The sequence below is a fragment of the Eublepharis macularius genome, chromosome 13 (assembly GCF_028583425.1).
Source record: "Eublepharis macularius isolate TG4126 chromosome 13, MPM_Emac_v1.0, whole genome shotgun sequence".
Taxonomy (NCBI): domain Eukaryota; kingdom Metazoa; phylum Chordata; class Lepidosauria; order Squamata; family Eublepharidae; genus Eublepharis; species Eublepharis macularius.
In genome coordinates, this window is record NC_072802.1 from 5,613,723 (window position 1) to 5,629,213 (window position 15,491).

The 15,491-nt window shown below is 43.0% G+C and overlaps 1 protein-coding gene across 1 annotated transcript in view; it reads right to left on the reverse strand.

The window, feature by feature from the left end:
• The window catches only part of ATP7A (ATPase copper transporting alpha), a 57,365-nt gene that overhangs the window by 24,731 nt on the left and 17,143 nt on the right, over positions 1 to 15,491 (reverse strand). The window contains exons 2-6 of the mRNA XM_054996003.1: positions 13,609 to 13,749; positions 8,244 to 8,733; positions 6,503 to 7,240; positions 5,320 to 5,544; positions 1,377 to 1,540 (exon numbers count right to left, since the gene is read on the reverse strand). Coding sequence (XP_054851978.1) covers positions 1,377 to 1,540; positions 5,320 to 5,544; positions 6,503 to 7,240; positions 8,244 to 8,733; positions 13,609 to 13,728 — 1,737 coding nt within the window. The 5' untranslated portion in view covers positions 13,729 to 13,749. The remainder of the gene's footprint in view (positions 1 to 1,376; positions 1,541 to 5,319; positions 5,545 to 6,502; positions 7,241 to 8,243; positions 8,734 to 13,608; positions 13,750 to 15,491) is intronic.

Here is a 15,491-nt window from a genome sequence, read left to right on the forward strand (position 1 = left end):
CCAACATTTAAAAGCCTAAAAGAGGCAATTCTAAAATGCCATGAGGAGCCAATCCTGATCAGGCCTGCACCACAGTGGTACAAGGCACTCTTGTCTCCCCCCCCCCCCGCCCAAGCCAAAAGAGCTGTGGGGCAGAAGAAATCATGCCCTATCAGTGGGACATTCCATCCCATGATGTAGCAAAGGATTATTTGCTGTAGAAGCTGCAGATCAGACTTAAGTCTCTGGAAAGAAAAGGAGAAGCAGAAGGAAAAGCTGACGGGCAAGTCAAGGGAACTTTGCATTAGCAATAGCGAGAAACAGCTGCTCCCATGCTTGGTACTCCACCAAAAAGATTCTCACAGTCTTGAAAACAGAAACAGAAGAGCCTTAACATATGACATGAGCATTTTGTAATTCAGAAGTGCTCTTGAAGCAATGCTGTGCAGCAAACCGAATGAGGCAATTACACTATTTACGTGAAACTAAGCTCCAAAATGGACTGTGGCCACGCGTGAAACTAAGCTCCAAAATGGACTGTGGCCACGCGTGAAACTAAGCTCCAAAATGGACTGTGGCCACGCGTGAAACTAAGCTCCAAAATGGACTGTGGCCACGCGTGAAACTAAGCTCCAAAATGGACTGTGGCCACGCGTGAAACTAAGCTCCAAAATGGACTGTGGCCACGCGTGAAACTAAGCTCCAAAATGGACTGTGGCCACGCGTGAAACTAAGCTCCAAAATGGACTGTGGCCACGCGTGAAACTAAGCTCCAAAATGGACTGTGGCCACGCGTGAAACTAAGCTCCAAAATGGACTGTGGCCACGCGTGAAACTAAGCTCCAAAATGGACTGTGGCCACGCGTGAAACTAAGCTCCAAAATGGACTGTGGCCACGCGTGAAACTAAGCTCCATGGAAGACAATGGGGCTTTGCTGCCGAACAAACATGCAGAAGCGCAAGTTCTGCATCCATTCACAACAGGCTGCCAACCTCACAGTACAGGAATTTGAACAAAAACTAGTTTACCCAAAGCTTGAATATATATGTGTACACAACAAAGCTTGCCAGAAATGTGAGTTACAAACGGCTAAGTGCAACTAAGAACCAGTTTGGTGTAGTGGTTAAGAGTGGCAGGACTCTAATCTAGAGGGCCGGGTTTGATTCCCCACTCCTCCACTTGAAGACAGCTGGGTGACGGTGGGCTAGTCATGGCTCTCTGGAGCTCTCTCAGCCCCACCCACCTCACAGGGTGTTTTGTTGTGGGGATAATAATGGCATACTTTGTAAACCGCTCTGAGTGGGCATTAAGTTGTCCTGAAGGGCGGTATATAAACCGAATGTTATTATTATTATAACTGGTGATGAATTTATTTTTCTTAAAATAATCATCTTACAACAAGTTCCAGGATGCCATCTCCTTCATCATAGTTCTCCAAAACTGTAGCTCCAAATCCCAGCTCTCGAATCAACTCTGCTACAACTGATGGCTGGATGATAGAAGGATCATACCTCACTTCTGCTTTGCCAGCCATCAATGCAACAAGTACAGAATGTATTCCTAGAAACAAACACACAGTGAAAAATTTAGTGAAAAACTGATGGTAATGTGCAAAGGACTAAGTGAACCACATCAGTATTTCTAAACATATTTATATCCCCCCGTCTTTCAGGTCATGAACGCAGCTCTGCTCTTCCCAGATGATCTTGAATCTGTGGCTACCTGCATACCTGTCACAACTGCCACTGTCTCGTCTTGGGCTTTTCCAAAGGAACAGCATTCCAGAGTAGTCTGGCATCCGGGGCAAGGTGAAGTGTGCATGGGGAAAAAGCAAGCAGGAACAAGAGGCCTGAACAAGTGGAGCCGGAGCAACAGAAGGGGGAGCAGGGGACGGCAGAGGGGGGAGATCTCCGCTTCCTGAATCCTGGCAGGTTCATCTCTTGTAACAACTAGCTACGGACTATTTATTCATTTACGTCATTTATAGTCCGCTTTTCTCATTGAGACTCAAGGCGGATTACACAGTGTGAGATCCGTACAGTCCATTTCACGGACATTTCCATAAACAATGCCATAGGGTAAATTACTATAGTTGTCCTCTGGAAAAAAACACTTGTCATGTATGCCAGCATACCTGCCATGATTTTATTCTGCATTTTACAATGGTCAATGCTGTTTTGTATTGTTTGCCAGAATTATATGCTGTAACTCTGTGTGATCATCGGAGAGTGTCTTAGCTTCTGATATTAATTGCAGGAGATCCAGAGGGCCCCTCCATTATCTGTTGAAAATATGTACTTTCACTTTTTCCAGAAGGTGTCCTTGAGGAGAGCTGCTAGCAGCAAACACTGTAACTTTACCAGAGACTGGGATATTTTGCTTTGTACTTCATGTCGTCTAAATGAATCTGTTCCCATGCAGCCTCTTTGGGGTTTTGCGCCAGAATGTCAACGGACCCAGGAGGGTGGGAAGTCTCCCCTATAATTAGTTATGCCTTTGTTTGAATGGTCACTTCTGCCAACTGACACCTTCAGGTGGATCTCAATAAAGCTACTTCAACTGGAACACCTGCGTGTTAACTGTGGAGGGCTTGAGAGGGACCTAACTGATAGCACTTTTTGATTGAAGCCACATGTGTGACTGGCCCAAGGTCACCCAGCAAGCTTCCACAGCACCATGAGGATTCAAACTTGGATCACTGCATTCCGAAACTTTAACCTCTAAAAAACCATGATGCCCTTCAAGCATAAATAAAAATAATAAATAAAATAAATAAAAATAAATCAGCTCAGTGACTGTGTTCAGAACTGAACTGACAGCCAGTAAAACACTTTCAAAAGAAATATTCTTGTGCACATGTACTAGTTAGCAGCCTTGCAAGAGACTACGCCTGGATAGCCACATTAATCTTATTACTTCCAGAATAATTCCGGCTAATTATTCACCAACCTAGTTTCAGCATTTAAAATAAGAGATTCACCTATTATTATCTCAAGATTACACAATATTGTGCTTTTGTTTCCAAGTTAATTAGCCTGCTGCAGAGGAATCTCAGCACAATAATGAGGCCTGATCTGTAAGAGAATGCATCCCACACAAACACTTCACCTACTGCAGCCATGCAATTTGCTGCTCACTCGGAGAAAGGAACAACTGCCTTCAAAGAAGATGTCAAGGGATAAACTGCATCCACCCCTTCTGTTAGTGCAGACTACTCTCAGATTCCTCCCTGTCCTTTAATGACAAGGCTGCTGGACAATATAATGCTATACTAGATCCATCCTAACAGGCTCTGGATCGCTAGACTTTTGGCAGGCAGAAAAACGAGGCTGGCAGCTGCTGAGAAACATATCAAAACACAATAGAAGCTATCCTGCCCTTTTTCAATCTCCAGAGTGGCTAGGACAAGAAAAATAGAGCCTGATGCCAGCTGCCTGCACATATTCACTGACTTGCCAAAAGAGTGAGACGAAGATGGAAGGGGAGAAGGGCCAAGATGCGCATACTGCACTGGTGCTTTAAGTAATTAAGACTTGTATGCTGGGCCTGTTGGTGTGCGCAAAGTGGGAATGGAATGGACTCAGAACACTGCAGAGCCTGAACATTCTCTCGTGAAGACAGCACATTCGCCATTCCCAGGGAACGGTGGCGTATACAGATCCCTCCAGGTTCTAAACCTTACTGGGATTCATTCTGTCTTTGCATATAATCTTCTGCCAAACTGCTCAGAACTTCAAGGATGAATGAGAATGCTCCTCTCCATTTCCTGGAGACCATGGAAACCAGAGATGCTATCTTCTTTTTTTCTTTTAAAGTGTGTTCTTCCCCAACCCCAAGTATCAGGGACTGTGGGAAAAACACACCCATATGTCACAGTATAAGAACAAAAAAACAACCACAATTGTAATCTTCTGAAGCATAGAAACAAACAAAAAGCCACAACAAAAAAGCTTTCTGGCACAAAAAACAATTGTAAGGGGTTTATTTCTACTGCTGCATTTGGTTGTTGTTTACATGCTGCATTATACGCATATGACATTACTGAATCTTGGGCTCACAGAAGTATATATATATACCTATGGAACTTGAGGGAGGGGCCAGAGCACCCAATTTACATGCAGAAGGTCCTAAACACTTCTTCGGGTAAAGGCTCAGGTAGCAGGTGATGCATCAGACCTGGACAGCTGCAGTCGACACTCACAATTCTGAGCTGGAGACCAGCAGCTTTACTCAGTCTATGGCAAATTCATGCATGACTGTAAACTTTTTTAAAAACCTCTCTCTTTATTCACAGTTTCCACAGCCACCACAGAAAAAATTGGGAAGGAAAACCGAAAGTGCAAACTTCCCTCAGACACTTACTGATACTTTCATAATTCTTCTAATTGCAGGGGTGGGGGTATTCCTACAAGAAACTCAGCGCTCAAGAGGGCAAGACCAGGAATTTCACACCAACTTGTCCTCCTTCTGCCATCCAAGGACTAACATCTCCCTCCCTTTGCTCCACATACTTCACCATCCCTGGCGAATTCATGCCAGACTGCCACACAGTCAGAATACAGAATTGACCTACATACTGGGAGTTCTTTGATTCCTGTTATTTTTTTTACCTTAAAAAGCAGCCAATAAAAAGACTGGAGGATTTGGATTGTGGCAAATTGTGCTGGCAAAAAAGTGATTTAATAGTAATAACAACATTTGATTTATATACCGCCCTTCCGGACAACTTAATGCCCACTCAGAGCAGTTTACAAAGTATCTCATTATTATCCCCACAACAGAACACCTTGTGAGGTGGGTGGGGCTGAGAGAGCTCCTAGAAGCTGTGACTGACCCAAGGCTTCAAGCGGAGGGGTGGGGAATCAAACCTGGTTCTCCAGATTACAGTCCCGCACTCTTAACCACTACACCAAATCTTTTCCCCAAGACTTAAGAGATGGAAGAGGGAGAAATAGAAATCTTTCCGTATTTTTAATTAACTTGATGGGGGAAAGAAAAGTACGTTGGGAGTGCCTGCCTCCCCCACACCTGGCCCCTAGGACCAATTTATATAATGAAATTTACCCAGGAGAAAAGAGTCACTACCCCATTCCCTGCTCCATATTTCCTCTCCTGCTTTTTAAGGTTAAAAAACACACCAGATCACCCAGTCACACACTTCCCATGCAACTTGTGATTTGACCCTTCTTCTGGATTTGGGGTTCGATACCTGAGTTTCAGTATTCCGCATATTACGTATACGGCACCATTAAGGATTTGTAAAGGATTTTAATTTTATTTTACAGTTTTATGAAAACTGCATTGGATAAAAAAAAATGGGGGGGGGAACCCTCTCTCACCATTTTCTCTCTTCAGATTCCTTTCAATGTTCGCCACACACGAAGCACATGTCATGCCTGTGACTTGAATGAAACACTTGGATGGCTCCTTTGATTCCTGTTTATTGTAGGCTGGGGATCCCTTGGAGCGAAGTTCCAGGCCGGACAACTTGTTATCCTGAGATTCTGCCAGCGTTTCCCGTGGGAGCTGGGCTTGCTGGGCAAGGGCTTCGGCGCTCACTGGCACTGGGGGCAGAGAGGCACCATCAGCCTGACATTTACTGCCACTGCTAGAGGCATTGAAGACAACTATGATAACAAAAGCAGAACTACAGTGATTCTGTCAGAACACATTTCCGGGATGCTGAATTTATATATGAAACACAACTGAAAATCCTCACAGGTATTTCTGAGGGAATTAAAGTCGTAATTGTGGGGGGAAAGCTATCTAAAGGCACAGATAACCCACTTACCTGAAGGGATGTGTCTGAACACACACTCTGGGAAGACGAACAAAGCAGCCCCTCTGCTCCTTTCCCCACCCATGCAGGATTTCCTATCCATTTCAGTGGGGTTTGTGCAGAATAGCTACTGGCCAGACTGTGCCACAGGGACCAGGACAGCCCCATCCGTCGCTCACTTCACCAGCCTGAACAGCATACCCCATCCCCCGCCAGAGGGGGCTGCCACACCTGGGAGTGTCACGCACCCCCCTGGCTCAGCAGAACGCCCTCCAGAAAACACACCCTTCTCCAAAGAAGCGACTGCATTTGCCCTTTCATCGAGGCAAAATATTTAGGATGGCATTAGGAACAAGCCGGTTCCTGCAGATCACTCCTATTTGGGATCTGTTTCCTCTTCATTCCTGCGAATGCAATCTAAAGATCTCCCATCAAAATTTACAAACTTTACCAGAGCAGAATCCCCAGGATAGAAAGAATATTCCATCCCCTGCCCTTTTAGCCCATTTCCCACGAATTGTAAACAAAAAAAAATCCATCTTGGCACTCAAGAATGCTTCTATGTCAAAACAAGAGCCCAGAAACGCACACCTCTGGGCTCTCCAAGGAGACAGGATTGATTCTCAAACTTGGCCAAACTGGTCATCAGAAGTACCATGGAATAGGATCTGATCTGATGAACAGAACAAGGGAACAAGGATCCTAATTCAACTGTGAAAACAGAATTAATCAGCTGGTATTACCTGTTAAAGATGCATCAAAACCCATATCCTCAATTGAGTTTTTTAAATCATCCGGTGAGGTCAGCATGGGATCGTATTCTATAGTCCCATTATGATGCAGAAGGGACACACATACTGATTTAACACCTGGCTTTTGGGAAATCATGCCCTCAACAGACTGGACACAAGAATTGCAGGTCATTCCCTCTATATTTATCACAGAAACAGCTGTCAGAGGGTGCACAGCGCTACTGAGGTCTCTCAAAGGAGACTTTACTGGAAGCCGGGATGAGTCCAAGAGTTCAGAATTTTCAGGTACATCAAGAAGGCTGACCTTGAAAGTCTCTGGTGATACTGATTCTATGGCTCGTCTTAGCGCACTGATGCTGATTAGGCTGGGATTATATTTTACAGCAGCAGATTTGTCCTCTAAAGAAACTGCTATGCTAGTTACTGAGGGGAGGGCTGATATGGTACTCTGAATATTGAGGACACAGGAATTACAGCGCATGCCGTCAACCCTGAATGTAATGGTCTTTAAGCAGTGCACGTGCTCTGGAACTTCGGGCAGCACTCTTTCCGAGAGTTTGGTAGGTGTGTTCTTTAGATGCTCAACATTAATAGCATCCAGTCTGAGGGGCCTAGGCTGTTTTTTTATAGATGCCTGGAAACCTGCAGCTTCGATTTGGTTTTTTATTTCCTCCGATGTGATGAGGTGAGGCTGAAATACCACCACAGCTTCCTGAGCATCCAGGGAAACTAGAAGACAAAGAAGGGAAAATGTTAGTGTTGCTCTAACATAATATCCAACTGAAAATCGTTGCTTATTTATAATACTAGATCTGAAGCTAACAGATAGAGCTTAGCTTAACAAAGTAGAATGTAAACACGATATAATGAGTTATAGAAAAAGGGGATAGATTAGGAATAGATTAAGATATAGGGTTGGAAAGCTGTTGGAAGTCCTGAAAAAGGGGGGAGGGAAAGGGTGGGGGAAAATGATATTGAGATGTTATTTGAAAGTTGTATGTATTAATATTCTCACCTAATAAAAAATTTTTCAAAAAAAAGAAAAGAAAAGAAAATCATTGCTTATTTAAAAAGGTACCCAATAGGTAGGCTTCAATTATAAAACCAGAACTGCAAGTGCTGGACAAATAATCCCTGCTCACTTGTGGGTCAAGTGGATAAAGTACAATAGCCAACACTGCAAAGTTACACCTGCCACCGTAATGTGGCAAATAGGACTCACGTGAGTCCCGTATCAGCAGGCTTAGCCACCAGGGGAGGAGAAGCCCAACATGGAACCTTGCCCTGGCTGGCAGGCAATGCAGTCAAGTCAGAGCCCTGCCCAGCTGGAATGAGCCCCTGCCTACTTAACTAGCTCTGGCCCCAGGAACCCCAACTGGATTTTGTTTCCTCGTCTTGCTAGAATGTGATGGAATGCTGAAGACTTTTTTTTAATGCACAGAGATGAGGGAGAGGCCAGGCCACGGCTCAGTGGCAGAGGACATGTTTTGTGTGCAGAAGTTCATTTCCCAGCACCTCCACTTAGCACAGTGTACTTGGGCAGCAGAGCTCAAAAAGACCTTGAAGAGCTGCTGCCAGTGAGTTGGTAGTACTGGGCTAGACGGACCTCTCGAGTGACTCAGTATGAGATAGATTGAGATGTTCACAGATGACTGGAGGTTTCCAAAGAGTTGGCAGGAAATGTATAAAATCTTCAGGGTTAAAATCAAACTTCAAAATTATCTTTAATTACCTTTAATTCGGATGACCCCTTGCAGTTTGCCGATCTTTCCTTCGATGGTACTAGTGCAGGAATGGCACGTCATCCCCTCCACTTTCATCCTGAGCACAACATCGCCGGTTTGAGGTAAGCTCAAATCTTCATTCATTTCTCGATTACTCCCATGTGCTGTATTCGCTGAAATTATTTCTGGTATCATTTGGCTGACCTGCTTACTGTTTATAATTGAAGACACAAAAGTTACAACTAGAGATTTTTTGTCAGAAGAGATTTTCACATCCAAGATGCCTTTGGTCTTCAACAGGTTGGTACAGATCTGTTCACATGTTAGAGTTGACTTAGATGGAAGTGTAAGAAAAACAGTGTCTGGCAAAATGGTCTGTGGACTCACATCTGCAGGAGCAGCAACAAATCCCATGTCATCTATGACTTCCTTTAGTGACTCTGGAGTTTGCAGTTTAGGATCATAAATAATGGCTGCATTCTTATCGCCCAGTGAAACCTTGTCAGAAAAGAAAAAAAAAACACCTGACAACTTGGCCAAACCAAGATTAAGGACAGCTAAAGGCAGCATTAACATATCACACGGCTTTGTCCTATTATAGTGACACTTTTACAGGAGTTTCGCTCACATGAGAAGGAAGTATAAGATTATACCTATGAAACTACAAATTAACTTGGATTTATCTGTAAACCAAGATGAATAGCTACAAGATGAGCCACAATTAAAACGGCCGGACTATTTCAGAATCCCACACACAATAATACAGTATTAATTTCTCACACAGTACTTTCTGCAATGTCTTAAGTAGCAATCCAGACGTAGTCCTGACAGCCAAGAACATACTAAGCTCCGTTACAGAAAAATCCAAATAGCTTGACTCAGATGAAACAATCAGTTACATCTGGTACTTAGAGCAGAAAGAAATCAAGAAAACTGTTTTTCAAAAGCTTTTAGACACACGTAACTAAAAGGCAACTCAGAGGAATAAGAAAAACTAGAACAAATTTGAGGGAAAAAGAAAGGGAACTGTTAAAGGGTTATGTTAAAGGATAAAGGACTAAATGTTACAGGAGAAAACAGGTTTAGGTTTAATGTCTACAAGACACCCATGCAAGTCTACTATTTCCCACAGCAGAAGCCTAAGAATCAGCAAACCCATTTTAGAGAAAAACCGCTGCAGCGCTGGTGGCTATGGTGGAAAAGTATGAGCAAAATCTCAGCAGCCAAGAACGAATCTGACCAACATAAGGAAGTTGTCCTTTAGTGCCCCATAAAGTTTCAGTTTGCTGCTCTCTGCCAGTACAGTCTGACTGTGCCCAACTGCTACCCACCTCTTTTCTTCCATTTTATGAGCCCTGGCCAAGGCATCCTTTGGTACTCTGAACCTTAAAAGCAGAAAGATGCAGGAAAAGAAAGCAAACATATGCTAACTGATCTCTGATTTTGCATTTCCTTGACACAGAACTCATATTACTGTGGGGAAGATAAGAAGAAAGGAGGAGTTTCATTGCAGAATGAAGATTACATTCCTGTTGGAGGTACCGGAAAGACCAAGTAACTAGAGTGAGAACTGATGGAGTATGAAAATGCTGACCGTTCACAATTCCCAACTGACCGGCAGGTGACTAGGAGGATTTCACTTAGTATTGCTGGCTGTAATTTCAGAGGAGGAAGTTGGTCAGATACAGCAAAACTAAACAGGAGTCCAACGGCACCTTAAAGACCAGCAACGTTTATTTATTATTTATTTAACAAAATTTATATCTTGCCTTTCTGCCCTCACAGACATAATAAAATCATATTTTTTATTATTTCAATCAACCAAACCACATCATTAAAACAGTTAAAACCAGAGTTCTATAAAATATAAAAGACATACAAGCAACGATTAAAACATTTAAAACAATTAAAACATTGGGCACGAAGGAGGGAATCACTGAGGGCATGTCAAATGGAACAAAGAAGTCTTCAACCACTGGCCAAAGAGGGCAACAGAAGAGGACAGATGAATCTCCCGGGGGGGGGGGGGGGAGAGCACCAGGACTGAGAAGGCCCTCTCTCAAGTTGCCACCCCTCTAATCTCAGAAAATGGAGGCACCCAAAGCACGTGAGCAGGAGGTCCTGTGCTAGAAGGAATTCCAGCACACAATTTTGTGAGTCAGAGCTGACATCAACAGGTGCATAAAGCCTACAGTTGACTGGCACATGTTTGTAGCTTTAGGCCTAACAGAAGAGTGAGGGGGGCTGGGTTACAAGGAGAAGCCAGAAAATTCATTTTCTCATAGCATAGGTGAGTGGCATGACTCAGCAGGCAACAGATAAAACAAAACCCCATCAAAAGAGTAACCCACTCAGAGCAGACAGGAACCATTCTCAACCAGATGACCACCACATGACTCGGCAAAGTAAGGTAAATTTAAACTCAACTCTAATCAAGAACTGGAGGAAATGTAACACAGGACATTCAATTCAATCAAGAAAGATACAGAAACCATCTACCTTTTTGTCTCTCTTTGAAACCATTCTCTTTCTTTTGCCCTTCAGTTTGCAGCTTTGGGCATAAATATACTCAAATTATACACTTCATACATCTGACAAAGTGAGCTCAGCGCATAGGTTTATGCTCAAATAATTTTTTTTAGACTTTAAGATGCCACTAAACTCCTACATGAACTTAGCTGCTATAATCAGGCTATCTGAGAAGCTTAATGGGGGAAGTGAGAAGGAGCGGCAAAGTACATAACGCAGTCAAGATGATGTGGGTCTAAATATGACTGGGCACCTGTTGGGTACAGAGAACATGGTCTAGGACATGGTACAAGGAAGCTTGCTGAACTCTTCCATCACTGTTTAGTAAGTCTATACTGAGCCACAGTTTTTTTAAAATCTCATTTAACCAGCATGAGAATTCCACCATGCACTTTATTAAAAACTGGTTGGCTTTCTATCGAAGCAGGATTTGTGAAGCAAGAGTGCCTTCTGCACTCTTGTCATGCTAAGCAATGCAAAAGCAATCCTCTTGCCATTCTAATGGCTGCTTAACCAAAACCTGCTGCCCTAGAAAAGCAGCAGCATTTATGCTAAGCCACGTCTGGGCACAGGGCCAGCAAGTCGGCAAGCTGGCTCCTTCAAGTTGGCTCCTTTGGTAGAAGGCATTGAAATATTTCATGGAGAAAGTCATGGGGCACATAAAGGCAAACAGCAGGGATTTAATACTTGAACTTTTAGCACCACATGATCTTGCTAATATTGAGAGTTTTTTTCTAATCAGATAAAGGAAACGTCTCAAATTGAATCTACTCCTAGCTTATTATTTTCTGAAAGGACAAACCAGTATCATTCCAAAGACCATTACATTAACTTCAAATTTCACATTTTCCTTAGGCAAGACACAACCACAATGATCTAATTAAATAAATGTAATCTCTTTAAGCACCATTGCTTCTCTGCCCTGCTTCTGTGTAAGAGAGTATTGACTGCCTTACATTGCTTTATGTGCAATTAAATCAAAGTGCAGGCTCTCTAAACAATATTGCCCTTTAGAGGAGGACTGCCACCCTTAAAGGGATGTGAGAACCCAAAAGTTATTTTCCGAAAGGTAAGATACCAATTGGTTGATAGCAAAACCAGATCTCTTGAGTAGGAGAGAGGACAAAGCTCTTTCCGTTGGCCACCCTTGCCAGCACACACCTGGCGCTTCTCTTCCTGAACAGCCAGCCATTCTGCACAACAGGAGGATGGGGGAACAAAGCCCCCTCCCACTTGGTCTGGTGCTCAGCAGGAGGACTCTCCATTTTGAACCACATTCTAGATACAAGTGCCAGAGCAGGATCCGGACTCTTGCAGGCACTTTAGAGGCTAACAGTTTTTATTCTAGCGTAAGCTTTTTATGGAATGGAGCCCACTCTTTCAGACATTTAAGTGAATCCTTTATCAGCAGATTACTCACACATAGCATGAAAAAGGAAGCCGTAAGCCACAGTCAAGAGGCCATAAAATACAAGAAGTGCAGGGCTTCACATGACGCAGAATTCAAACGGAAGGAAGACAATCAGCTGCTATGCTTTCCTATCCCAGCTCCCATCTTAAACCAGTTAAATGCATCACTACTGCCACACAGCCTCATCTAGACAACAACCACTCTCTCTCAGAAACCCTGGGCAGGGGTTTTATCCTGCGCAGAAACATCCTGCCTAATCTAAGTAGCTTCTTTATTAAAATGTTTCTACGTTTTTCATATGGCTCAAACCAGCTTAAGCACAACACGGGCCAGCCAGCAGAGACCTGATGGCAGCTTGAAGGGCAGCTTCTTCCCATACTGTCCAGCCTGCCAGTTAAGATATGCCTCCCAAGCCCTGCTGCCTGTGCCGTCTGTCTGAAGAGGTGATGCAGGTGGAGACGCAAGACAGGACTTCTTCAGAAGTGGCACCTCGCTGCTGGAGTGCCTTTTCCTTGAAGCTTGCCTGGCGCCTAACCTTTCAGGAGCCTGGCCAAAAGATTCTTCTTTTCATTTGGACCGTTCACTGAGCGTTTTATCATTTTGTAGCTGCCTCTATCCCGAGGACTGTTCTATGGATATTTTCTGACTGCCCAATAGTAGTATTTTGCTGTGCTTAACCCTGTGGTTTGTTTTAATATTGGCAATTTATGTTGTTTTTATTAATCTGTTTTTACTTGTGAGCCACCCTGAGCAGATCTCCCAAGAGGCATGATATATATAAGCCCTTAGAAATATAAATTCAAATAACAACAACAACAACAACAACAATTCGATTTATATACTGCCCTTCAGGACAACGTAATGCCCACTCAGAGCAGTTTACAAAGTATGCTATTATTATCCCCACAACAAAATACCCTGTGAGGTGGGTGGGGCTGAGAGAGCTCCAGAGAACCGTGACTAGCCCAAGGTCACCCAGCTGGCTTCAAGTGGAGGAGTGGGGAATCAAATCCGGCTCTCCAGATTAGAGTCCCGCGCTCTTAACCACTACACCAAACTGGTATATTCTCTGTATTACGTCAAAATTCATATGTAAAAGTACTGTTACAACCAGAGCTCATTGTATTTTATTGCCTTTTGATCCTGCTGTTTACACCTGCCTTCTCCATATTATGTATGTACCACATGCACCTGCCAACAGAAGATCCATCTCATGCAGCCGAGAAAGTGGGCTCAAGGGCCCAAAGCTAATGTTACAATTTGTTCATATTCAAGGTGTCACAAATCTTATTTATATTCATTGCATTTCTTTTCTGGGAGCAAAATTATGAAAAGTCCAAGTGAATTCTTTTTTTAATGCTTTCCACAATTCGGTATTGCATGCCCTGAAGCCCTTGATCTGGTAGCCATACTAGTGTGGTTAAATTACTTACCTTAACACTGTGAACACCACTCAGTTTTCCAACCTGATTTTCTATGCTCTGTATACAAGAACTGCATGTCATCCCCTCCACACAGACAACAACTGATTCGGCTCTTGATGTTAGATCCATTCTGTTTACAGCTTTGCATTTCTGAAAGGGGTAAAGGAAAATGCCACAGATGACACAAACAAGACAAAATAAAAAACAAGTGTGGCGTTTAGGATCCGTGGAGAATCTCTGGGAGCACTATACACTAAAATCAATTATCCTCATTAAGTGTACTTACCCAGGAAACAAGTTAAGAGGAGCAGTATGTAAGGACTGCATGTAGTCCTTACAAGAACATTATGTAAGGGAAATCCCCTGTGCTTACAACTCTCATTGCACCTTCATTTAGACTCTCATAACATTTGGTGGATACAAAATGTTCGTAATTTTTGAGAGCCTCATATCTAATCATAATCCAACTCACTTTTATTAGATATGTTAAGTTTCCAGAACTGGATTTCTACTAACTCAATTAGCAGGAAAAGCCAGGTAAGACACCAATCATTCACTAAAGCAAAGACCGCAAGAGAAAATGCAGACCGAGGTGGAGAGCAGCTTTTTCTACTGACAAAAACAATAACCTAGATTTCAAACAAAGTGAACCAGGCAGAATAAGAGAGTGCTTTGCAATGTTTCACTGAACATTCCAGCTAAACTCACCTTTCTGTGAAGCGTTTGACTTAACCTCTTAACCCTCCATCCCAAACCTAAGTAACACTCAACTGCATCTGTTCACCTTCATCCCTTGCTATTTCTGTTTCACCCTCCCCATCCTTTGCAGGATACAAGAATCTGTTTTTGTTGCACTGGGGTCTCTTGTAAACCACCACGGGACACTGACTAAAGCCAATGTCTACTCCTGTAAGAACCGGCCCAATCTTTAAGATCATCTACAGAGGTCCTTCTCCTGATGCCTGTCTTCCCCAACCACTGTTCAGTGGTAGCAGCAAAACTGTAGAATGAGCTCCCCAGAGATGCTCACCTGTCCTCTTCTGTTCTGAGTTAACTTGAGCTTTTGACTAAACTATAACTATTTTACTGTAGTTACTGCTGCTTTCACTGGCTTTGTTCTAAGGCAAGTGGTTGTGATTTTAGTATATCCTGTTATTATTGGATTCCCCCATGGATATTCTCTAAGGGATCAAAAGGCAAGGTAGAAATATTTTAAACAAGTAAACAGGGAGCCACTGCATACATAAAGCATTCTTCTCATGAATCCACTAAGGTGGCTTAGTTAAAGAATAATACAAACTCCAACTGTATCCATTTTTCACCTACAAGTAAATGAACCACACCACATCACAGGAGAATATGGGGTTCTTTTAAGTATAAACCTTCCTATGAAAAGTTTCCTGTGATTCATGCACATAAATCAGAACCGATGTGAGTAAATGTTTGTGTAGGCAGGGAAAGCACACCACCATCTCATAACAATAATAATAATAACATTCAATTTATATACCGCCCTTCAGGATGACTTAACACCCACTCAGAGGGGTTTACAAAGTAGGCTGTTATTATCCCCACAAGCTCTGTGTACTACTTAGAAAGGTGCTGCAGTCTGTATTGTTCCAAAAATGTCCCACCAACCTTTTTGTTAGTGAGCAACTGTAGCATCATCTGTCCACTGGAATCCTCCAAAAACTAACCCAAATATGAAATGTGCAACAAATAACTTTTTCAGAAATTCGGGTTTCCTGTGACTAAGCTCTTGCTCACAATCGCTCCAAAATCTATCATATATGGCCATTTGGAAACAGGCAATCAAAGCTTTTACTGTTTGATATTCACTTTGGAAGAAATGCAACACTGATATAGAAACATTTAAGCTGCATCCATTTCCG